General features: G+C 28.9%; 1 protein-coding gene across 1 annotated transcript in view; it reads left to right on the top strand.

Moving 5' to 3' along the window:
* Window positions 1-24,424, top strand: part of LOC111638592 (ubiquitin carboxyl-terminal hydrolase 45-like) — a 29,478-nt gene extending 5,054 nt beyond the window's left edge. Inside the window, exons 2-18 of the mRNA XM_023384328.1 lie at window positions 6,157-6,302; window positions 8,433-8,518; window positions 10,884-11,086; window positions 11,165-11,283; window positions 16,514-16,593; window positions 16,683-16,787; window positions 16,883-17,013; window positions 17,096-17,183; window positions 19,280-19,367; window positions 19,492-19,580; window positions 19,650-19,706; window positions 19,775-19,915; window positions 22,737-22,842; window positions 22,916-23,545; window positions 23,624-23,718; window positions 23,809-23,895; window positions 23,974-24,424. Coding sequence (XP_023240096.1) covers window positions 6,218-6,302; window positions 8,433-8,518; window positions 10,884-11,086; window positions 11,165-11,283; window positions 16,514-16,593; window positions 16,683-16,787; window positions 16,883-17,013; window positions 17,096-17,183; window positions 19,280-19,367; window positions 19,492-19,580; window positions 19,650-19,706; window positions 19,775-19,915; window positions 22,737-22,842; window positions 22,916-23,545; window positions 23,624-23,718; window positions 23,809-23,895; window positions 23,974-24,327 — 2,544 coding nt within the window. The 5' untranslated portion in view covers window positions 6,157-6,217 and the 3' untranslated portion in view covers window positions 24,328-24,424. The remainder of the gene's footprint in view (window positions 1-6,156; window positions 6,303-8,432; window positions 8,519-10,883; window positions 11,087-11,164; window positions 11,284-16,513; window positions 16,594-16,682; window positions 16,788-16,882; window positions 17,014-17,095; window positions 17,184-19,279; window positions 19,368-19,491; window positions 19,581-19,649; window positions 19,707-19,774; window positions 19,916-22,736; window positions 22,843-22,915; window positions 23,546-23,623; window positions 23,719-23,808; window positions 23,896-23,973) is intronic.
* Window positions 24,425-25,893: the final 1,469 nt, after the last annotated feature.

The following is a 25,893-nucleotide window of genomic DNA, read 5'->3' as shown; positions in this document are numbered from 1 at the left end:
AACTTTGAAACTCTCCCTTGTAATTCCAGCCTTTTATATTTCTGACAGAAACAATTCTTTTACGTTTTCTTCTGAAAATGCAGATTTATGCCAATATCTGCTATTAAAGATCTTTTGAAGAAGTGGGAGGATGCCAGAACAACGGTCTTAAAATGGCATTCAAACCAGGTTAAGGTTAAAGGCCTAGGAATTGCTACAATTACAATGCTATTAATTACTTCTGAAAAATCATGAAGAAGACAGAAAAGCAATCGACATTGGACAGATTCTTTAACCCCCACAAACGGAAAAAACATGACTAATGAAAATACAAGACCGTGTATATTGTCTATGTATTTTTATTATTACATATGAATAAATGTAATAAGAAAGTATATATTTTTTATTTTTGGAGGGTCTCCAGAACGAATCAATCAAATTCCCGTAGAAACCTATGGTAAATCGATAATCGGTTAACGAACAATTCGGATAGCAAACAAAGTCTTGGAACGGATTATGTTCGTTAGCCGATCACCCACTGTATAGGTTAGAAAAATTTTCCATTTGGAATTATATTTCTAGCAATAAATTTCATATCTGAAAATTTTTCAGTTTTCAAGTAACCTGAATCATACAAATATTTAGGTTAATGTTTTGTTTAAAAAATTTGTATAATTCTGGCGATTTTTTTTTAAATTCACAATTCGAGAAAATGAAAGTAATACTTTACCAGAAATAGTACATTTATTCTCTTGGAATTACATAAAAATTAGAGATGGAGCACTCAACTTAATTGATGTTTTTGTAACACCAATTAAAGTGAGTATTCTGCAGTTCTGTAATCCTGAGTGTATTGTAATAAAATTTGCCATACATGAAAACTGCTACCTAAAATTGTCTGAGGATCATTCTTAAAGCTGTCATTAAATTAATTAAATATTTATGTAATTGTCCCTGTTTATATGGAATGAAGTAGTAGATGGTATGAAATTAAATTATTATGTAGTTATTATTTTGTTGTTGTTATCTCAAAATTATTAGTTATTATAATAGACCAAAAATGTCAGATTTTAAGGTGTTTTTTTATGTTAATATAGGAATTAACAATTAAAACATTTATTATTAAAGGCTGGAGCCACCATCATTGATTACATTCAGGTTAATTTTATTAATAATTTAAAATGTCTGGAGAAAAAGGTTTGCGCAAACTCAATTTTCACGCATTGGATAGCTACATTGTCAGTTAAGCTGTTCAAGCACACTATGAAAGGCTATCTTCTAGAAATGTAAGTAATATAAAACTAAATGGTGATAAATGATTACTTCTTTACAGTTACTTGAGTTGCATATTTTAATTTCCTTTTTATATAAGTAATATTAATAGTTATTAGTAGATAATTATGCTTTCTTTAAGGGAAAATTTCTTTAGTCATTCATTACTTTCATAAAAATAAACTAAAATTTGATAGTTTTGATTTACTGTTTGGTTTAAAGCTTAATTAATTGTCATTATATATTACATTATATAGATATAATATTTTTGCTAAGATAACTGCTTGTATAAATAATTCTAGTTTGTCTGTATCAATATGCAATATTTAATTATCCAGTTCATTCACATATACTGTAGTATTTTTATACTAATAGATTTTGTATAAACCATTTAGAATTTTATTTAATATTTACATAATTTAAAATCAGAAGTGTAAAATTTATCATATTTTGATAATTTATATCACAAAACTTAAATTGTCTTTATGGTTTATCTTACAAATTCNAATTTAAAACACGAAGAAAAGGTATTTACATTTTAAACAGAAGAAAAATTGAAACTCAACGTTGTCACTTTCGGGGACCACCACTTTACCCTTCTTCTCTCTACCGTGTCCCGACCTACTCTCTCTGTCCCTTCTTTTTTTGGTTTTACGACCCATTGTCTACATTTCTTATTTCCCTTTTACAACTGTACGCAAATGGATTGCACATGGACCGACAAAACCGCATCTGAGGGAGAACGAGGAGGTCCGATATCACTACAGTTGCGTTTGCGCATTACGTTCGGTTACAACTTACAAGTGTAACACGTTAAGTCAAGACATCGCAAGCGATCGACCAAAATTGGTTTTGCGATCGACTTGTTGGCCACCCCTGTTATATATTATATATACTTGTGGCCCAAAACTTCTTGACTTCTTCCAATGCGGCCCAGAGAAACAAAAAGGTTGGACACCCCTGGTGTATATAATGTTTTATAAATTATCTATCTGAAATTTGTTAATAAAAATTAAATGTAATGGCACTATCTAATTTTATTACTATTAGTTTGTTTAATGTTATCTATACAAAATTTTACCAGGAATTTCTCATGATTTACTGGTTACAAAAAAATTACTACTACTAGGGAATTTTGTTTTTAATATAAGAATCCAGTTATAAACTTGTAAAATTAAATAAGACTATAAATAGAGGTGTCATGTATGTCTGTGATTAAGAATTTCTTGTGTGATGTGTGTTTAGTAAGGCAACCTTTTAATGTGTGATGTAATGTTTCAAGACTTTTGTGTAGTGTACTTGGTATGGATCCTGTGCAAGAAAGGGCTATTGCACAATAAATACAGTGCAATTATTTATTCAAAATAATTGGAGGCAGACATTTTTGTATAAACTGATCACACTTGGTTGGGAGTTGAATTAAAATATAAACACTTTAAATAAAGTGAAAATTTTAAGTTAATTCTAATACATTAGTGTAAAAAGACTAAGACAGGAGTTTAATACGCACAAATGATTAGAGATAAGAAAAAATTGTAAACTAATTTCTGGAATTAGTATGTTCTGAAGTTGATTTTTGTTTATCGGTTTTTTGATAATTGAAACTTTGCTGTACTCATCCATTCTCAGTAGCTGTTTCACTTCAGAGGCAAATTCTGAGTATTTGCTAACTTTTTTCTCTTTGTATGTTTTGTATGTTATGGGTGTACAGCTATGTTTATATATAGGATTTTATTTTATCAGTGAATATAATGTTAGATGTGTGATGGATTGTGTTGTCAATGATAGTTAAAGTATGTTTTGTGTGTATTTTTGTTTTCTATGATTGTATAGTTTCTAGGTGTGAGGTAGTTCCAGTTTGTGTGCAAGCTTTTATTGCTATTAATGGTTACAGCATACTGATTCTTGTGATTTGTGTTGAAAATTAACATACAGCTGGGAAGAAAACAACTTCAAGTAATAAAACATTGTTGATTTTACTACTGAACTGATAGTAAATTTGAAGGCTTTATAGGCTGTTATGGTTCCTTTACGTTGATATCCTGTTCCTATTAACATCCCTGGATACATAGTTTTTTACTCTCCACTCTGCAGGCACTAAGATGGCCTGTTTCAGCTATGTCAATTGTAGGATTGTCCATACTCACAATGGGGATGGCTGGGTGGGCCTAACATATCTTAGAATTGACCATCCCAAAATATTTCCTGAGGTTTCCAGTCAGGACTCAAACCCAAGTCCCCGGAGTGATAGGCTAATGCCTTTACCACCTTGGCCATCTGGTTGTCTGTTAATGGATACTGGGGATACTTTTGCTAGTGAATATTTATTTTTTTTAATACAAAAGTAAGTTAAATTGACATTTGAAGAGAAGAATTTCCTATCATTTTCTTTTTAATTGTCTTGATAAATTTTTTTTGTGCTTTGTGAGAAAATTCAGGTACATTTTTGTTCGGCTAGCTACTCTCTCAGTTCGGTAAATAAAACTTGATCATTCTCTGTATAAATTGTTTAATTTATGATGATTTGATGTTAATTCAAAGAATATATACATGTTGTTTACATACCACATTGATTTCATGAATTATATCATAATTACTTTCTGCATTTGTCAATTTTTTGTATACAAAATAACTGATTAGATATTTTTGTTTATCATCATCATTATGAGATGATTAACTTGAATATAAATAATAATTGATATAATTCCTATTACTTTCAAATAAAGGGTTATAACTTTTAACTTATTAAGTACTTAAACATGTTGACATATTCATTTTACTATGTTCAAAGTTTTGATTAGACATTTTTTGTTTAAGATAATTACAATTTTTAAACTTAGAATATTAAAATATAGTAAATTTTAATAGAGTTAATTAAAAATTAGGTTAAATTATTGGTATTAAGAAATGATGGAAAATAAAAAATGTATTATTTTGTATATTTTCTCATAATAAATTGACAAATTTGAAACTCTTATCATATATACATTATTCAAAATGTCTATAATGAAAAAATAATATATTAATGATTTATTTTATATAAATATAAACAAACATTGTTAAATGAAAATTGTTGAAAAATTGGCATAAAAGAATTTTTTTTATGTAATAAAGAATTTAAATTGGACATGCCTTAATTGTAAAGCTTGCTTTACAATTAATCATCATCAGATTTGAATATTGGGGTTTGAGAATAATATTGCAAGTTAAGGAATAAATTCAAAATGACAAAACAGTGCTTACAATAAAATTAATGAATATAACAATAATAAAAACTAGCAAAATACAAAAAAACTTAAATGAAAGAGGTCACTGAACCTGCGCTCACTAAATACATGGAGTGTGTCAAAATTTACAAACATGGACTCACTGGTACTTGCGTAAACAATAGGAATATGGACATTATTCAAGGCAGGGCATATTTTAGATGCTTAATTACTAAAGCTCTGTGCTGTCATAATTATTATTCAGCTTTATATTTGATATATTTATTTAGTTGTTATTAATTTTATTTATTCATTAATCTGAATTAAGAATATCCAGAGCATAGTGACTTTGGAGGTAACGTGACAGTATTCACCAATTTTTGTGTCATCTCCAACTGTTATATTGTCTGGAACTTGTACTGCTTGATTTATGTGAATTAATACTGGCCATTTCACTCATTTTTGATAAATGTACTGAGTATAATTTTATACAAAAGAATCAAAAATTTTCTGTATTAATTCAGAAAATCAGATAAATGTATTTTACACAAATAAAATTTGATGAATTTTTGTTTTTAATATGTTTTTATTTGTAGTTTTAACTGAAGTGTATAGTTTTTCACTTCCCTAAGTAAATTAAAAACATAGTCACAAACATCATTACAGTAGTCAAACAATTAGTTATAACTTTTGGTTTCTAAAATTATTATTTACAGTTGCTATATATAAGAATCAAATAAATGGTTACTTAATTGATCATTTTATTTGGGAAAATATTAACAAAGTTGTTAAAAAAATTAAGTAAGTAAATTATTTAAAATTTTTTCATGAGGCAGCACAGCTGTTTAGTCTTTATGTCTCTCGTATGTGTAAATTTGTTTCCCTCATATGTACTGTAACACTGTGTATACTGTTGAGTCTGTTGTCATATCTTGTGAAGTTAAAACTAGCCACTGTAATTAATTTAATGAAGTAACTAGTACACATTTAACAGTGGGTAAGGTTAGAAAAATGCTAACAGTTCTGATTCAATTATATCTATTTACACCTGAAAATCCATTCCTCTTAAACTTAGTTCACATGGAGTGCGATTCGCTGGCGAAAGTGAAAAACAGAGTGAATAACCCGTCAAACAAATCAAGTTTGACCGATTATTTGCTCTGTTTTTCACTTTCACCAGCAAATCGCGTTCAGTGTGAACTAAGCTTTACATCTGTTCATCCCTGATGATGGTTCATTAATCAAATCAAAAATGTTAATGGTTGTCCAATCTTATCAACTATGAAAGATGTATTGGTTACCTAATAGTCACATATTGATCATTTACAAAATTAACCTTACACATGACATCTCTACATACAGTGTAACGAGTAATCAGTATTAACATATTGTTTCCTTGTTAGTTTGTTATATTCAAGAGCAATAATTCTTGAAATTATCATATATATTAATTGTTTGTGTGCGCTTGCTTTGATATAAATTTAAAATGGAACTCCAAGAACAAAAGTAATTTGTTTTTTGTTTGCACTTTAATAACTATAATCAGTGAAACCAAAAGAATAGTAAAAAGTATTGGTAACAAAACATTGAGATAATTTTTTAATTTAATTTGTTATAACAGTTTTTTTTTTTTCTTGTAGATTAATATTTGTGCGCTTCAGTTTTTAATGTGTTTCTTTTATTTTATGAATATTTTCAGATTTGTATATAGAATGTAATAAATTATTGATTATATAAATTATAAGAAGATCAATTTCATAATGGCAAAGAAAAAGAAGCTCAGACAAAAACGTCAACAGTCTCTTGGTGACTCGTCAGACGAAAACGAGGATAATAAACAATTAGGTAAAATTACACAGTCTTAATTTTGGGTGTTTGAGTTAATTTATTTTATTTAATAATTCTGGAAAGAAAATAATTTTAAACATGATAAACTGAAATACATGATTTTAAATTATTAAAAAAATTTTTTACTATTTATAAGATATTTCAGTTTTCTTTGTTTGAATTTATTTTCTTCCTGTTAAACATTTAGAAGCACATTAATTTTATTATTACTATTACTATTAACTTTTACTATATTTCTAAAATTAATAACTATTTATTTTATACATAGAAAATATTAAATTTTTATTTATTACATATCCATTCTTTTATTCTCATCTTGAATATTGAACAAGTATTGTACATATAAATATCTGTAATTTTTTAAATAATAATTAACCAGTGATGAATGCAGTTTCCATTTAGCATGGTTGTATACGTAACGCAGTGATTTTCCATTGATTTATTGTGAACAGTTATGCAGCATGTAATTGCTGTTTCTTAAATTTGATGGTTCTGAAAAATCCTGTGACATGTCTGCTTGTGCCAAATTTTAAGGCTGTATATTGTTTAGTTTATGAGATATTGTTTTATTTACAGAACAATGGCCTTAACCCTTCTCCCATAGGAAGCCTCCCAAAACTTTATTATAGCATGGGCTAATGTGAAATAAGTTCAGCTGGAAACGAATGATGGAAGGTCTGAGATGTTCCTCAGAAGGATCAGAAAATATTTTTTTGTTCTTTTTGGGCACAAAATAAACCTGCAAGAAATTTAAAATATTGAAGGTGGTAGCACCCTAGGCGCAGCGCCAATTCTGAATTCTGATAGGTGTGCAGTGCATGCATGCAGGTGGCCAGAAGTTCACTTTAAAAAATATAATTTAATATTATATTAATATAGTGGTCAGCAATGAAATAGATTAATGTGTGCATGACAATTAGTGATGTAACTGTGCAATTTATAGATTAAATAATGCTGAAGCATGCATGTTAGGTGTTTTGCACCAGAAAATTTAGAGGATTCATCTGTTGAACAAAAGTAAAATTCATCAGTGGGAATTCCATAACCACTGTGAAGTTCTACATTTTAAATCACATATAAAAAACAAAAATTTGAAGTTTGCAAACTCCAAGCTATATTTATGCTAATGGCTTATGATTAAATTTAAGGTTATACTTACATAACTTATTGTGAATGGTTGTATTAAATAACATAAGTACAAGGTTTTATGTTGATGCTTGATTTTCATTCTGAATGCACTTTTATTCCCATATCATTAATCATAAAATTATACTTACACCATTATTTTAATGTTAACGGAACCAAAAGGAAATTTAAATTCAGAAGAGATGAGTACAATTTAAATTAATTTTTATATACACATATGTATATATTGTATTTATATACTAAATAAGAAAAATATCTTTAAATTAATTTCATTTTAATATGCAAATTCTGTTTTATGGTGACGCTAAAATATGACTTCAAACAAAGATGCCTGTTATTTACAGGACAGTTTGATTTGAATAAAATTAAAATAAATATATATCAAATATTTTTACGGACATTTTTTACCCCTGTCAACTATATGAAACTGTCATAAAACATACCAGTTAGCTCATATGGGTTGGGTTAGGTTGTAAATTTACTCACAATCAGTATCGATAAGGGAAACCAAATATCTGTAGTGCGCAGGCAACTAACATTCAAAAACCAGCTCTGCCTAGGCATATCTGAAGTATTAGAAGGAACCTAGGTCACCTAATATTGAATTTAATTTAATTACAAAAAATTTACAAAACTAAATATATAGAAATAAAGTTGTATCATTGGCATAAACTGTTTTGATTAATATTTTGTTAGGTTTGGAATATAATTTATTGAAATTTTTTTAACTTTTTCCACATTACTGGAATTAGAGAAATTTTACTTTTGTTACTGGTTCATCCAGACCTTCATAAGATAATGAGGATGAAGCTCAATATACTCCTGTCAGATCATTCTGAAGCATTTCTCAGGATTTGATCTGAATTCAGTTTCTTCAAAGCAGTTTTTATGCATCTCAATCATATTACTATTATAAAGGAATATTTAATTGTTAACCAGATAACTAATAATATAAATTTATGTGATTAATGTTTTTAACAGGTAAATTCTGTGCACATGCTACAAGAGCAGTTAATCTGACAGCTGTGAAAAAAGTTTTGAAAAATATAAAACTGGATGAATGTCAGGTATGTAAATATATTGTTTACTTATATCAATTTAATATTAAGTGCAAACATTTCAGAAGTTAAATTTATACAGTTTTAAAATAAAACATTACTAATGATATATATCAATGATAAAAGTAAAATATAATGTGAAATTACATCCTAAACACAAATTTCATACTAAAACTAAGTGAATTTCAAAATGTTTTTCTAATTATAAATTAATTATTTTTTAAATTGTGTGTTTATATTTTTTTACAATCTCTATTAAAAATGTATTATTTTATAAATAAGTTTTAACTATTTTAATAATTTCTTGTACACACAAAAATTCAAATAAGGTTATTAGGAATCTTCTAATCATGAATCTCTCATATGATGATAATATAATTGTCTGAAATTTAATACAGTAAAACCTGTCTATGGCGACCACCCACGGTTCCTTCAAAAAGTGGTCTTTTAGACAGGTGGTCGTTTAATACAGGTAACTTATTATGTAAATTGAAAATTCCGTGCCAGAAATTTTTGCCCGTTTTGACAGGTGCCCGTCCAATGCAGGTGGTCGCCTAAGCAGTTTTCACTGTAATAAAAAAAAATAATTAAATATTAATTCATAAAGATGGATTCTAACAAAGTTTTTAAACATTGGTGAAAAATTTTTATTTGGGAACTGATGCTTATATACATAATTTGATTCAAATATACCAGCAATATAAAGAATTATATTGATGTTATACATACATAATTGTACATGTTTAATTATTAGTTCATAGTTAATCTTCTGCATTCAAAAAAAAAAAAATGTCAATAAATTAAACACAAAAATAAAAATTGTGATCATATTGTCTGTCATTATATTTCACTGGAAATGATTGACTATCTCATACTTCTGTTCATTTAATGTTTAAAATGTAATTTCACATTATATTTTAAATGAGTGCCTCACACTTCCTCTAATTTTTACAGTTCTATAGAATTTATTTGTAAAAAAAAAATATTTCTTTAATAAAATTCAAACATCATTTAAAATTTTTTTAAAATTCTTAAGTGTAATAATAATATACATGAAGCAGCACTTTTCAAATTCTTTTCTTGATTGTTTTGATTGTATTTTGCAAATAATAATGACAAGTTTGCATACTTTAGAAAGTTAAGAACATGAATTCATATCGAGAAGAAATTCTTTGAGGGAAAATTTCTTTAAAAATTCAAAACATTTGCTTTTTACTAACAATTGTAAAATATAAATGTGTATGTTTGATTTCTATATATCTTTGATAGTGTATCCCAGACTTAAATTTATATATGTATAGTACAGATCTATATGTATGATATACAATATATTGTATATCATACATATAGACATTATTATAGATAACTGATATACAATATAGACGTGTTATAGATAATTGATATACAATATATTGTATATCAGTTTCTATATATTTTATGTATTATAGATATCAATCCTTTTTATACACTGATTCCAAACTTGCAGATTTACTTATTTGCAATTATAAAAGGATAACCCATTTCACAATACATTGTCTGATTTATTTTTTTGAAAATATTAAAACAAGACTGCATCTCTCCCTGGTGTATAATGTTAATGTATACATTAATACACTAATGTAAAAACTAACATTGAGATTTATGAAGATTTAAAGGAATCTGTAAAAAAAAAATTGTTAAATGGGAAAGAAAGTACATTACTTGAGTTTTTACTGTATTTAATTGCATTATTTAAGTGAAATAGCTAAAATTATTATGTATTTACAGTAGAGCATCGATTATCCAACCCCCAATTAACGGTCACATCGGTTAACCGACCGTTCTAGTTAGCAAAATTTCAAATGTCCGCTAGTGATGTGGCATTACAATATTTGGCTATGTCTTGGCTACTTTAATATTATTTTTGTTAAATTTTTGCGTGTTTTAGCTGGCAACAACGGCTCGACCATTGAAGGGAGGTCAGTATTTAAATGAGATTTAGTTTTCTAATTATGAGTGGTTGTTTGTTTCGTGAGCAATAAAATAATTTAAAAATAATTTTTAACAATACAATAGCGACAATTATTATTTTTAAGAAAAATTCATTAGGCTAAACATCAATGAAAATTCAACGCAAAGTTGGTTAATAGCAATATACTAATAAACTAATTACATGGGATATAGTAATATTCTAATATACTATACTAATAATGTATTTTTTTTTTTCATTCTTTTCGGTTATCCGATTTTTTCAGTTATCCGACCAACCTGAGTTTCCAATTGAGTTGGATAATCGATGCTTTACTGTATATTTAGTTTAAAAATAATTTTTTTTTAATGGATTTTAATCCATTAAAAAAATATAAATTAAATATTAAAACTATAACTTTATTAGCAATGTGTAAAAGAAAAGAAGACGGTTGTCAGCGATGCAGTCGATGAAGATACTTGTGATGTCAAAACATTATCATTATGTTTGCAATGTGGAAACATTGGCTGTAATGAAGAGAAAAGTGGTTTTCATTCAAAACACCATTACTTAACGCCACATTCTGATTGTCATGCTTTAATAGTCAACACATCTACATGGAGTGTTTGGTTTGTAAATAATTTTAACAAAATATAAATATTAAATTGAGAGTCACTGATTTATTTATTTATATATTTTATTTTTAGGTGTCATTCATGCAATGATGAAATACCTTTAGAAAATTATAAAGTAGTATCTAGTGCTGTTAATTTCATTAAGAAGTCAGATGCTGCTCAGTCGACTCTAACACCTGTAGTTAAACCAGGTAATTATTATTGGTGTTTGATCATTGTTACGCTGTTTTGAAGTATTTTTTAAAATTAATTTTAATAAAATGTATAGTTGTTTTCTAAATCTGAACAATGAATAAACAATTGAATTGTGTTCTTGGCACCTGCATGGAGTTCAGGGTGATAGGGTAATTGCGAGAGGTTTGAAAAGAAAAATACCATACTTTGAAAAAAGAAAAACATTTTTTTTTTTTTTTAATCTATATTAGATTATTAGGAGGTCTTAAATTTATAATTTTTTAGAAAAAGTGTTTTAAAAATTTAAATATGTCGATTGATATTACTTCAGAGACTCTGTAATACCTTGGCCCAATCCCTTTTTTAAGTGTTCTGTGATGCTCATCTTTGTGTTGAATTTTTATAATAATTTTTCACATAAGAAATTAATGTTAGTCTTAAAATTGTCATTTAGAATATTTTTTTAACCAGTCGGCTGTTCATTGCGATAATCTGAAACAACACCACTGTTGCGTGACATTTTCTGGTTTTTATAGTAATTTTTAAATTTGCAATATTTCACTTAAAAATTGTTGTAGATCTGATCTGTTTTTTGCCTTTTATCATTCACATATCACACTTTACGATTGTTAACTTCAAAATATTAAAAATATTCAAAAAAATTTTTTAAAAATTTATAAAATTTGAGAATTAAAAAAATTAAAAAAAGAAATTTCTTAATAAACATCTGATTAATCTGTTATATATGTTAGATAGATAGGTCTATATACACACATATAAAAAAAACTGCAGCTTTCTAAACCGATGTAAAGAAATAATACGACCTATAGATTATAACGCCGATCGGCGCGTAAGGGGGTGGTGGTTATTCTAAATTTAGGTCAATACACTTTTTAGTATTGATGATGTATATTTGATTCTATTTATGCTATTTACACTATTGTACTAACAGTGGTATATATAAAGCGATTATTACTTTAATTTATTAACGATTATACGTGTATTTTTTACGTATTACGAAAGTTACATGATAACCGGAAGTACTTTGTTTTTTAAAAGATTTATAATTAGATGGTTTAAAAAACATGCTTATTTGTTAAATAGGATAAATATTTATAAAAATTTACTAAACTGAAGCTAAAATTAGACGAGAATAATGATTTATAATTGTTTGTTTACGTTTGTAGCTAACAATGTAGCTCCGATAAAAATAACTTTTTCCCAGAAAGTTCCCACCCCACAAACCCAAGTCAACGCTTATTCGTTAAAAGATAGTCATTTAACTATAATATACCAATTAGAGGTCAACAGACGTGCAAACAAGAATTTTATTGTCCAATGAACGAAAGAAGGGTCTCCCATAGACTTAACATGGAAAGGAGGAGTTTTGTGGGTAAATTTAAAAATAAGGAGTGGTAACAAATATCTTATTCGTTGAAACAGACTTAGTCTATGTAGATAAATGCCAATCAGTGCTTAAATCGCCACCAACTAGTTAATTACGAAAAAAAATTGACACTTACTCCAATTGGAGTACTGCACAAAAATTTAACTAAAACCGGTTACTCCAATTGGAGTACCGCGCAACCGACTGGTTAAGTAAAAATAATATGTAAACATTTTAATAGTTAAAGTAATTATGGAATTTTAAAATTACAACCTGAAACTCCATAATAGAATTAAACATTTGCATTAATTGTTGGAAAATGAAAATAAAATAAATACAGTATGTGATCTACACACACTATTTATTTATTTAATTATTTATTTATTTATTTATTTGGAATTAAACAATTGGGATTATAAAGCCTCAAAATTTCGAAATGCAAACTGTTTGAGAGGACTACTTTTGTTCTTATTTTAAAATTCAATTGGTTTTTATCCTGAGGAAAGATGTTTAAAGCAACCAAAAACATTAGGAAAATTAAAATTCACACTGCATTTAATGGTATGATTGGTTGTTTTTGTAGTTTTTGACGAATGCAATTTTACTGAATAGTTTAATTTAAAGTATATGCTCTCCACCACAAATTAGTAGTGGTGGAGAGCATATACTTTGTACATTATACTTTCCTGCTTTCAATAGAGTCATTCCAGTCAACTATCTAACTCCTTTGAGGAGAAAATTTCTTAATTGAAATAATATGACTTCTGGTTTACATTGAAAATTCATATATAGTTAATTGGGCCTCTTGCCCCTAAGCTTTCCATATCTGGACTTCGCTTTGATCTACCTAACTCTGTTCTTTAGATTAGCAAAAGATGAACAGACAGATGACAGTGGGAATTTAAATGTTACAGTTTTTTCAAATTGCAGCTCAATAAAGGGAATTGAACAGCCTTACAACTGCGAGTTTACTTGGTAATATCAAATAAACTGAAAACTGTTTTTAATTTCTGCAGTGAGTTGTATTCGACTTACTTCCAACTGACTGAGTTGTTTTCAGTCAGTCAGGGAAAAGTGCAGGTTTTTATCCTGGAAAACCTGGAAATCTCGGAGAAATTGAAAATTGTTGGACACTGTTAATGAAATAAATATATACAGTAGAGTGTCAATTATCCGAAAGAATTCCAGTTGGCAAATTTAAATTTTAGCCAGTGCTGTGGCACTGCAATCTTTGGCTATGTCTTGGTCTACTCAAATATTTTACGTTTTTTATACTAAATTAACTTCTGAAGTATAATTTTTTTATTGTTTTTATATTTTTCAATATATTTATTTTGTTTGTACAAAACAAAAAAATAATTTTTAACGATACAATAGTCTTCGTTAGGCTTAACATCGACGAAAATTCAACGCGAAGCGACACGCAACGGAGAAAAATTTCAACATGGGATAGGTTAATGTATTTTTTCGTACATAATCGGTTATCCGAAACATNTATTTACACATAGAAAATATTAAATTTTTATTTATTACATATCCATTCTTTTATTCTCATCTTGAATATTGAACAAGTATTGTACATATAAATATCTGTAATTTTTTAAATAATAATTAACCAGTGATGAATGCAGTTTCCATTTAGCATGGTTGTATACGTAACGCAGTGATTTTCCATTGATTTATTGTGAACAGTTATGCAGCATGTAATTGCTGTTTCTTAAATTTGATGGTTCTGAAAAATCCTGTGACATGTCTGCTTGTGCCAAATTTTAAGGCTGTATATTGTTTAGTTTATGAGATATTGTTTTATTTACAGAACAATGGCCTTAACCCTTCTCCCATAGGAAGCCTCCCAAAACTTTATTATAGCATGGGCTAATGTGAAATAAGTTCAGCTGGAAACGAATGATGGAAGGTCTGAGATGTTCCTCAGAAGGATCAGAAAATATTTTTTTGTTCTTTTTGGGCACAAAATAAACCTGCAAGAAATTTAAAATATTGAAGGTGGTAGCACCCTAGGCGCAGCGCCAATTCTGAATTCTGATAGGTGTGCAGTGCATGCATGCAGGTGGCCAGAAGTTCACTTTAAAAAATATAATTTAATATTATATTAATATAGTGGTCAGCAATGAAATAGATTAATGTGTGCATGACAATTAGTGATGTAACTGTGCAATTTATAGATTAAATAATGCTGAAGCATGCATGTTAGGTGTTTTGCACCAGAAAATTTAGAGGATTCATCTGTTGAACAAAAGTAAAATTCATCAGTGGGAATTCCATAACCACTGTGAAGTTCTACATTTTAAATCACATATAAAAAACAAAAATTTGAAGTTTGCAAACTCCAAGCTATATTTATGCTAATGGCTTATGATTAAATTTAAGGTTATACTTACATAACTTATTGTGAATGGTTGTATTAAATAACATAAGTACAAGGTTTTATGTTGATGCTTGATTTTCATTCTGAATGCACTTTTATTCCCATATCATTAATCATAAAATTATACTTACACCATTATTTTAATGTTAACGGAACCAAAAGGAAATTTAAATTCAGAAGAGATGAGTACAATTTAAATTAATTTTTATATACACATATGTATATATTGTATTTATATACTAAATAAGAAAAATATCTTTAAATTAATTTCATTTTAATATGCAAATTCTGTTTTATGGTGACGCTAAAATATGACTTCAAACAAAGATGCCTGTTATTTACAGGACAGTTTGATTTGAATAAAATTAAAATAAATATATATCAAATATTTTTACGGACATTTTTTACCCCTGTCAACTATATGAAACTGTCATAAAACATACCAGTTAGCTCATATGGGTTGGGTTAGGTTGTAAATTTACTCACAATCAGTATCGATAAGGGAAACCAAATATCTGTAGTGCGCAGGCAACTAACATTCAAAAACCAGCTCTGCCTAGGCATATCTGAAGTATTAGAAGGAACCTAGGTCACCTAATATTGAATTTAATTTAATTACAAAAAATTTACAAAACTAAATATATAGAAATAAAGTTGTATCATTGGCATAAACTGTTTTGATTAATATTTTGTTAGGTTTGGAATATAATTTATTGAAATTTTTTTAACTTTTTCCACATTACTGGAATTAGAGAAATTTTACTTTTGTTACTGGTTCATCCAGACCTTCATAAGATAATGAGGATGAAGCTCAATATACTCCTGTCAGATCATTCTGAAGCATTTCTCAGGATTTGATCTGAATTCAGTTTCTTCAAAGCAGTTTTTATGCATCTCAATCATATTACTATTATAAAGGAATATTTAATTGTTAACCAGATAACTAATAATATAAATTTATGTGATTAATGTTTTTAACAGGTAAATTCTGTGCACATGCTACAAGAGCAGTTAATCTGACAGCTGTGAAAAAAGTTTTGANAATTCTTAAGCATAAAGTGCAAAGATCGTTTACCTAAATAACATAAACAGAAGTTGTATTTCTTTTTCTCTGTAATTGAAATATGATTTATTTGAAGAAATGATACATAGTAGCGTCTGTCTGTCGTAATCTTGAGTAATGTTATCAGAATTAGTACATTTCAAAGCACATAAGTTAATAATAACAATAATAATGAGGAGTAATTATATTTATTGAGCTATACATTTTTTTCTTATATTAATGTGTCAATAAAAATAGCATTTTTAAGCATCATAATCATATTTAAGTTACTTAATTAATTCTCCTAATGTTACAAGCACATCCTAATACAAGCACATCCTGTTGCATTAAATGATGTTATTTTACAAATATTGTTAGAATATGTTATGTAATTAGTTTAAAATATCTTTTAAAACAATTCTAATATCTTAGTATTAAAAAATTACTTCATAATTTCTTTTCAGGGATTGAGCAATTTAGGAAATACATGCTTTTTCAATGCTGTACTTCAAGTATGTTTATTATTATTATTATTATTTTTTTAAATAAAATTTGGATTTAACAGTTTTAATTTAAATTAGAAATAATGATAAATTTGCAGAATCTTATTCAAACTCCATGGCTTTATGAATGGTTAGAAGAACACTGTAAAAACGGCTATGTTTGGAGCATAACCATTCCTTCAACATCTCAGACAAATTCTACTGTAAGTTCTCACATAATAATAATAAAAAACAATTAATCACTATTGATGTTTATTTTTTAAAAAGTGATAAAATTACTAAGTAACTAACTTTGCAGGAAAAACTTGATATCACTTTACAAGAATGCGGAGAATTGACTCAAGCATTTATGTCATTTTTGCAAAAGGTTTGCAATAGTCAAGATGGTGTTATCAATCCAAGTCAGTTATTTGGACAAATGTGTAAAAAGCAAGTATTAAATTAATATATATATATAATTTATTAATTCTGTTTAATTGACCTTATTATAAATGAATTTTTTTTAACAAAGAGCTCCTCAGTTTAAAGGCTATCAGCAGCAGGACAGCCACGAGTTGCTGTGTCATCTGTTTGATGCTATGAAAAATGAGGAAATTAGAGTAAGTTATCGAAGAAAAATAAAATTATTTTTATGCAATTGATAGACTAAGCAAATCTTTCCTTTAATGTATTTATGACAAAATTGTTATAAATTATTTAAATAAGAACTTAATAATAAACTTATAAATATTATATTTTTGAAAGTAAAATTTACTTTGAGTAGAATGATATAATAATGTGGGTTATGATGACTATAATTGATTGTTAGTTGGTTTTAGAGCATATAATAGTTTTCTGGCGTTTGGCTTATTAATTGAATGCTCCTTACGTGATTTTTATATATATGTATATACAGGCTAAATGGTATTCAAAACGTTTCCTGAAAGTGGTAGTTATTCATAAACAGAATGCTGTATTTACAATTAATAGATGTGAGTGCAAACTTGCTGAGACTTAATTAACACATTGGCCAGGATGACATTAATATTTAAAAAATAGAAGAAACTATACACACTGCTGAAACTTATTTTATCAGATGTTTGCATCTAGCCCCATCAGACTTTTTTCTTTATTCTCAAATTTAAAAAAAAGACATTAAAGGTTTTGTTCAGATCAAGTGAAACAATTTTTAGTGCAGTGGTAGAATCAGAGAGCATTGATATCTACCAGAAAGGCTTAGAAGGGTGGTAACACCGTATGGAAAATGTTTTTAACTTAAATGGAACATATCATCATCAACCCTGGGCTCATTGCCTGTTGGTGTCTGATGCCTTTTCCACTATTTTCTTCCGTTTCTCTCTATCCATTGCTGATTTTCTCAATTCCTGTGCAGTACACTCGCTCCACACCACTTCTTCGCCAATCCATTCTCTATATGGTCTTCCTCTTTTGTTGGAACCATCCATAATACCATAGACTAAAGTCTTAATTTTTCTGTTTGGACACATCATTCTTGTAATGTGTTCAAACAGTTGACATTTCATTGTATAATTTTTTGTAAGAGATTCTTTTTCTTATATATCCTGTTATAAAGTTCTTTGTGACTTTCTGCATCCATCCTATTTGTAAGATCTTTTTGTAACAGTGTCTTTCAAATGCTAATATTTTTTTCCATATCTTTTGTTATTACTCAAGGCTCACGGGCATACAGCGTGCAGGAGAAGATGCAGGTGTTCAATACTTTTAATTTTACAAACTAATTACTTTACTGTTTTGCCTTGGCTATTCTAATCGCTATTTCTTTTTTGCAATCCAGATTATAGGTTAGTTTGCTTCCTAAATATGTAAAGCTCTACATTTTCAATTTCTTTCCCATCTACTAGGATGTTTCTTCTCATGTTGTTATCATCAAATATCATTGTCTTAGTTTTTACGCTATTGATAGTCAGTCCATATCTTTTTCCTTTTTCATTAAGCAGAATTCTTCATTTTAGCTTGCTTGTAGATCTTATGAAAGAAGTAATTTATAAGATTTTTATTTTATAATTATTAAAGAAGTCTCTACTCTTGGCATTTTAAGACTTTTTTTTAATCCAACTTTCAAATTAGCTGTCATTCATCGATTCATTTCTTTATTTAAATTGATGCCTTTCCAAAAATAAGTGTTATCTAATCAGATAATATTCTTTAGCTCTGATTTCCTCTTTGATTTTTTAGTAAAATTTTTCAAAAACTGTTAACTAAAATAGTTGTCTAAACAAAGAAATATTTTCAAAAACTTTTTTGGTTGATTTCTGTTGTTAAAATTAAAGTTTTGTTGGTTGGTTTTCAAAAAGTTTGCCTACTAGTTTCAAATTGTCTACAATTAATGTATTGTGTGTTGTTAATAATTATAAATTTCAAAATAATAATACATTTTTCATTCTAATAATAATGAAAAGATTGTTTGGAATTTATTATTATTAGTTGTCCATAAATAGTGAAATTTATATTTTAAATACTTTAAGTTCTTAAGGATATTACTTTGCATGCAATTTATATTCATAGTAAAATATTACCGAGTAAATAAAACTACTTAAGAATAACCATAACTGTAAACCAAAAATTGCCACTAATATATTGATAAGTTATATGTGTGCACACATACATATATTTGTCATATATGTAGTTTTATATATTTATAATAAATGTTTTTAAACTTTATATTTAATTCCAGAGGCAAAGAAATGGAATACTAAATTACTTTTTTAAAACACGTGGAAAAATTAAAAATGCCGATGACGAAACTAAAGCAAAAATAAAAGGTAATTTTTAAAAAATCTTATTACTTGCACATTCAAGTTGACTAAATGTTAATGAGAACAGATTTCAAGCAAATGTTTAATTAGAGAAATATTTTAGTTTCTAACATTGTTCTTCACATCATAGCATTAAGCCCAGTGTCTTGTCATACGTTTGTCGACGTTATATTTGGTGGCCAGCTACTAAGTACAGTCATGTGTGAAGAATGTGGAATGGTAAGAATACATTCTATTTAGACTGTTATTTATTTTATCAGTCCAATTAATTTTTTGTTTTCTTTCCAGTCATCTCAGAGATTTGAACCATTTTTAAATTTATCCCTGCCAGTTGCTGAAGAAAAAGTATGTATTTTACTTTTTTATTTTAATTGAAAAACTTATAATATTAATATTTGATTTTTTGTGATAAGCCTCTTCGACCCGGAGCACAAAAACGAAATGCTTCAGAGAAGGCCGATTTTGCTCGAGAAACTCACTGTAAACAAGAAGAAAAGAAACTTAGTAAACACCAAGAGACGAGAATGAAACGACAAGCAAAAAAATTAGCTAAAGTAAATTTATTTATTTTATTGATTGTTGAAAGATGTTACCCATTGAAAGTAATTTTAAGATTATAAATTTTTGAAAATTTAAGTTTAAAGAAAATTTTAAATTAATTTCAGTTTTCGGTTTAATGACTATGCCCTATATGCATTTCTGAGTTTTAAGTTTTCTGAATAGCATTTTAATGTATTGTCCAACCATGGATAAGAGAGCACTAGATGTTACTTTGCATGAGCAAAAAAAAAAAGACAACTCCATTATGAAAATAATGTAGCTGCTTCAGAAAATGTTAGTGTATGTCAGTAAACAAATTTGTAAATGAAATTAGAACTTAATTAATAGTTATAGTATTAACAATTTTTACTTTTCTTAGATTTTTTTAACATTGATTTTAATTACTTTTTAGAACCTATATTTATTACTTAAGTTGAAAAAATGCATAGCGATATTTTAAAATTTTTTTATAAAGGAAGAAAAATAAATGAATTTAATAATATACATAATTCTTTATACTCTGAAACTGTGTTTTTAAATTTTCTTTGGCACTCAAACACACAATTTGTGCTACTATTTAAACACGTGGCATTTTCTCATCTTTATTCAGTTGATACTGAATAAAGATGAGAATGAGAAAACGTCAAGTGTTTAAATAGTAGCACAAATTTTGTGTTTGAGCACCAAAAAGAAATACACATAATATAATTTTAGAGGACAATAAGTATAAATGAATAAATGATATGATCACATATGATAATTGGTAACATTTTGCAAATACTAAAACTCATCTAATATTTATTTATTATTAATTTTTTTTTTGAATTAAGCACACTTTCTATGAAAAAGTCACAAAAAAACACTTTTTTGATGGAAAAAAGAGATTTTATTTTCTATCTTATAATATAATTGAGATGGGTTGATAATGATAATAATAAGTGCAGAGCCCAAATGGTTAGGAGTTGAAATTTGGTACATAGGATACCTCATGAGAATGTACACTGAGAAGGGATTTTTAGAAATTTTCCCTGCAGGGAAGAGGGAGAGGATTAAGATTTACTGTGAAGAACTCAGCTTCTATTATACTATTTTAAATGCATTTTAATAGGGTATGCCATGAGAATACACATTAAGAAGGGATTTTTTGAAATTCCCACTGCAGAGGAGACAGAGGGTTAAGGATTACCCTGAAGAACTCGGCTTCTACTATACTATTTTACATGTCTTTTTTGCATTTATGTGGGAAATTGAACATATTTGTAGACCCTTCTAAAAATTCTCAATGATATTTGGTGTTTCATCGTATATAAAGTTGGTACGGGGAGTGCATGTGCATAAGTTCACTTTATTTGAACTCTTCGTCTTAATGTTCAAATTTATATTTATGAATGATTTGGGAAGATCTGTGGGGGCCGAGGGGGAGAAATAAAAAAAACTCAATGAATGATAGTATGCGATATATATCGTCATTGTCTCCATTGCCATCTGAACTGCCGAGCAGTAACATTCAACAACATGTGGAAGCAGTTGAGTCAGAGATAGATGCCTCATTTAGAACAACACAACCGGTTTATTAAACACAAAAAGAAGCTTACAAAATTTCTGCGATCTTGGAAGTTCTACGTCGGCTGTGGCCTCTGAGTCTTCTTCTCATTTCCAAGATAGTCCCATTTTGAAGGAATGTCCCTTGTTCGCAAATGAACAATTCCATCGACATCTCGATGACTCCAGGATGATGCGGTCGACTTCCGTTGATGGAAAGATGTCGATCCGAGGTCGGGAGATGCAGACGAAGATGAGCGCAAGACACACACACAACAATAGATCCGTCACTTGGAACTTTTGGGAGAAGAAGCCCTCGCGTCCTTGAATTCTCAGGTTTTATCCATTTTTCCTCCGATTCCACTTTTCGATTGATCTCTCTTCATCACCTCATGACAATTCAAAACCTTTCGGCATGCGGAGAGGTCAACATCGAAGTTTAATTCGATTCCCATCCTGAGATAGTCAATCTTCAATTATCCATTGTTCTATTGTTTAAAAGTTTGTGTCGTTTTCAGAAAGAAAAACTATTTCTAACTTCTATTTTTTTTCCAAAAAAAAAAAAAAGATAATTTTGTGTTTAAAAATAAATGATTTTAATGCGAATTTTTAGTGAGGTTTGGGCCTGTCCAGAGCCTCACAGATCCAACTTATTTCTCAAGTTTAGTAAACCTGAAGAAGAACCCAGAAGGGGTTATGAAAACGTTTGTTATTCATCACTTAGTGGCACTATACACGGGTTAGTGGTTGCTGTGAATCTTAACTATCGTTATCCCAGTGTGGTAAACAGATATCTAAAAATTTTCTACTTAGTCTCAGAAGAGGGGGAACCTAATTCTTGCACTTGGTGAAAACGGGTAAGGTCGGCTATAATCTTAATCTTTGCTATTGTTGCTTTTTGTCCAAGCAACACCAGGCACATCTGCTAGTTTCTTTATAAAAGGAAATGCATTCTGGGCCATTACTTTTCTTCAGTCCTTATTATGTATAGTAAACTAAAACTACATAAGAAATTACAGAACATATTTAATAGTTATTTACATACATGTACAACTCAAAAAGTAGAAAAAATTACATAAAACTAGCAAGTTCTCCGTTAAAATTTTGTGCTTAATTCTAATGAACAAAGAACCAAAATAGAGAACAAACAATTGAGTACTCTAATATAATAATAATAATAATAATAATAATAGTTTTTCTGGACATTTAATAGATTTAATTAATTTCATATATTGTATATTATGTATTTTTTAAAATATAACTATTATTAATTTATTTTACTATAAATTTCAGAAACAGATGAAAGCAGCTAAGAAAACAGCACTGACACTGGATGCAAGTTCAAAAGATGAACCATTAATAACAGAAGAACAAAATGAACTAGATGAAGAAAAATCTGGTAATTCTGAAATCAAATATTTAATAAAATCAATTTTGTTTTCTAAAATAAAATAATTTATATTCTGTTACAGATCAAAGTGAGGCGGATGTTGAGGATAATATTGATGTAGAACCTAAAGATGTTTCAAATAGAATTGATACAAAGTACAAAACAGTACAAAACAATCAGTCTGTAAATAATGTTAATGCATCTGAGAAGAATTCTTCTGATAGCGACAATAAAGATCAGGATGATATAATGATCTCTATGGAATATTTTTCATCTTTAACCCTGGAAGATTGTGACCAGGTTGAAAACACTGAACAAAATTGCACAATTGAATCATGTAATGGTGAAAATTTATGTAACGAACAGATAAGTGAAAGCAAAGACAGTCTCTTCGATGTGGATCAAGACAGAAACAGATCTCCAGAAGAGACTTCTTCTGTCAGCAGTGTGCCCGACAAAGACGAAACGCAATTCGGAAGTCCCGATTCGGGTATCAGCAACAGTGAAAGTGAACGCACTTCAAATCATGAACAATCCAGTCTCGCTACCATATCATCCAAAACACTTGCTCCGCGTTATCATCCAGCATCAAATGAATGTTCTGTTCTGTCCTGTTTATATCAGTTTACTGCTCCCGAACTCCTAATGGGCAATAATAAGTTTGGCTGTGAAAACTGCACTCGTCTTAAAAACAGAAACAAAATTTCTGACGGTAAGTGAACACAGAAAATATTTTATATAAAATTAGAAGAAAATATTCAATAACGTGATTATTATTTTAAAATTACAGAGAAGGTCACAACTGTTTTCAGTAATGCCAGCAAACAGTTCCTGATTTTGAGTCCTCCTGCCGTTCTGATTTTACACTTAAAACGTTTCCAGCAGGTGAGTGATATTACCTAGAATAATGTAAGGTACAAAAATATCTTTCATAAGATTCGTGTCATTTAAGATCTACGTAAACATTCTTTGTAGGTGGGCACAAATCTTCGTAAAGTGAATCGGCACGTCGAGTTTCCTCTCACATTAGACTTGGCACCCTTCTGCAGTTCTGACAGTCAAGTTAGTTTTTGCTGACAGAATAAATATATTTTGAAATAGCATTTACTTTATTCTAATTTTTATTTTTTTTTTTAACAGATCCTTCCTCAGCTAAGTAAAAATCAAAAGGAAATTCCCTATTCCTTGTATGGAGTAGTTGAACACAGTGGTCGTCTCACCGGCGGCCATTACACTGCATATGTAAAAACGAGACACAAAGCAGCAACAAAATTTGCATCCTTCTTAAGGCACGAACCTCTCAATCAGTCTGACATTATTACTTTAATTAAGAACTTTGGCAATACCACCTCCGAGAATGAACCGGTTTTACACACCCTAGAAGACTATGAAGAAAAATGGTACTATGTGAGTGACGGACATGTTAAACTCTCCTCCGAAAGTCAGGTTCTAAGAAGTCAGGGATATCTTCTATTTTACGAAAGGATAGTTTGATGAAGTCATCATGTAAAATTGTATTTTACGTAACTACAATATCAATCAGGTTTCTGTAAATGGAATTAAAGGTAAATAAATTAATTTGAGAGAGGTTTAACAGAGTCTGAGGAAATATTTACAAGATACTTTGTTTAATCTATACTAATAATAGTCTCTTTGTATTAAATTGCAGTGTCATTCACTATTTATAAATTGGTCACAAAAACATGGATGAACATGTTTATCCATAATCAGTAAATTTGATGCTGATCAGATAACTGATATAGATCTGAGTATAAAATTTCAAATACATTCCTCATCTGATGATGAAAACCAGTAAATTGTGCCGGTCTGCTATTCTGGGGACTTGATTTCAAGTTTTCATTGGCCAAGAAATTTTCGTATGTGAGTCAACTCAGATATACCATGCCTTGTCCATCATCACATGGCTTGATTCATAATGGGAATGAGAAAAAGATAATTCTACGTAACAATGAAAATGAAGTGTCTGATCACACTGTTACAGAACCTCCACAATGATCTGTTAGCATTTAGAGGATGTGTGGAAGAAAAAATTTTTCTAGAATGAGAACCGAAGCCAGATTTTGTGTACAAACACAATGGGCATGCCAACATCTGAATTTAGTATATGAAGTATGCTGCTGTAGTCAAATTGGCAAGTGAATGAATCAAATTTTCTGTAGTTAGTGTCTAACAGATGGCATAACCCTTCTGCTCTGGGGAACCTGGGATCAAATCCAAGTGAACAATTCTCCAGGAATTTTCATGGGGGCAAGTTGCCGAAGTTGTGACAGTTGGACAAAACCTGTGATGGGCATTGAAAAAGGCCCTCATAGTAGCCACAGGGAAGAGAGGAAAAACAAATACACAAGCTCCGTCACTTTGTAATTTTCATATTACTTTACCAAATTTAAAGTATTAATTTTAAGGCCCAGTTTTGTGAAATTAGGATTATTAAAAATGCAAGCAATCAATTACACCAAACACAGCATTAAATCTAAAATCTGCATAAATTGGATAACAATTTCCTAGCATTTTGGGCCTTATTATACCCAATCATCAAAGCCAGTTCTGATGATTGGGCCTGTAAGATAATTTCAAGGTATAACTGGTGCCTGTTAGAAGTTGAGTCTCAGGCCCTTACCCTTCTAAGGTCCCTTAAATATTCTGGGAACCTCAAAAGGAAGTTCTCTCTTAAATAATAAAATTATCCTTACTTTCGTGTATATAATCTACGGTTTGTGTTCAAAATCTTGAGAGGAGGAGCAGTATATATCAATTTTAAATTTGATTACAAGCTCATCAAACATCTTTTTTGTCTAAAGTCACTAACGGGATGGTCACGACATGGGCCTTCACAGATTTTGGTAGTGTTTGTATGGATAGACCTAGTGTGAATCATATCGGGCGTATCTCAAATGTTTTTTAAGAAAATCGGAGTTTGTGGGTATTAAGAGAGCATTTTATTCGTACCCGTCACGGGTTTGATCAAGCCCACAATTTAAGTGACGAGAGACAGGGCCTATCCGGGATTGATTGCTTGTGAAAAATTCTTAGGTTACC

This window comes from Centruroides sculpturatus, unplaced genomic scaffold (genome assembly GCF_000671375.1).
Source record: "Centruroides sculpturatus isolate CEXI.00-Female unplaced genomic scaffold, Cexi_2.0 scaffold142, whole genome shotgun sequence".
In the NCBI taxonomy this organism is placed as follows: Eukaryota; Metazoa; Arthropoda; class Arachnida; order Scorpiones; family Buthidae; genus Centruroides; species Centruroides sculpturatus.
The sequence above is the reverse complement of the archived record's forward strand: the minus strand, read 5'-3'. Positions and strand labels throughout refer to the sequence as shown.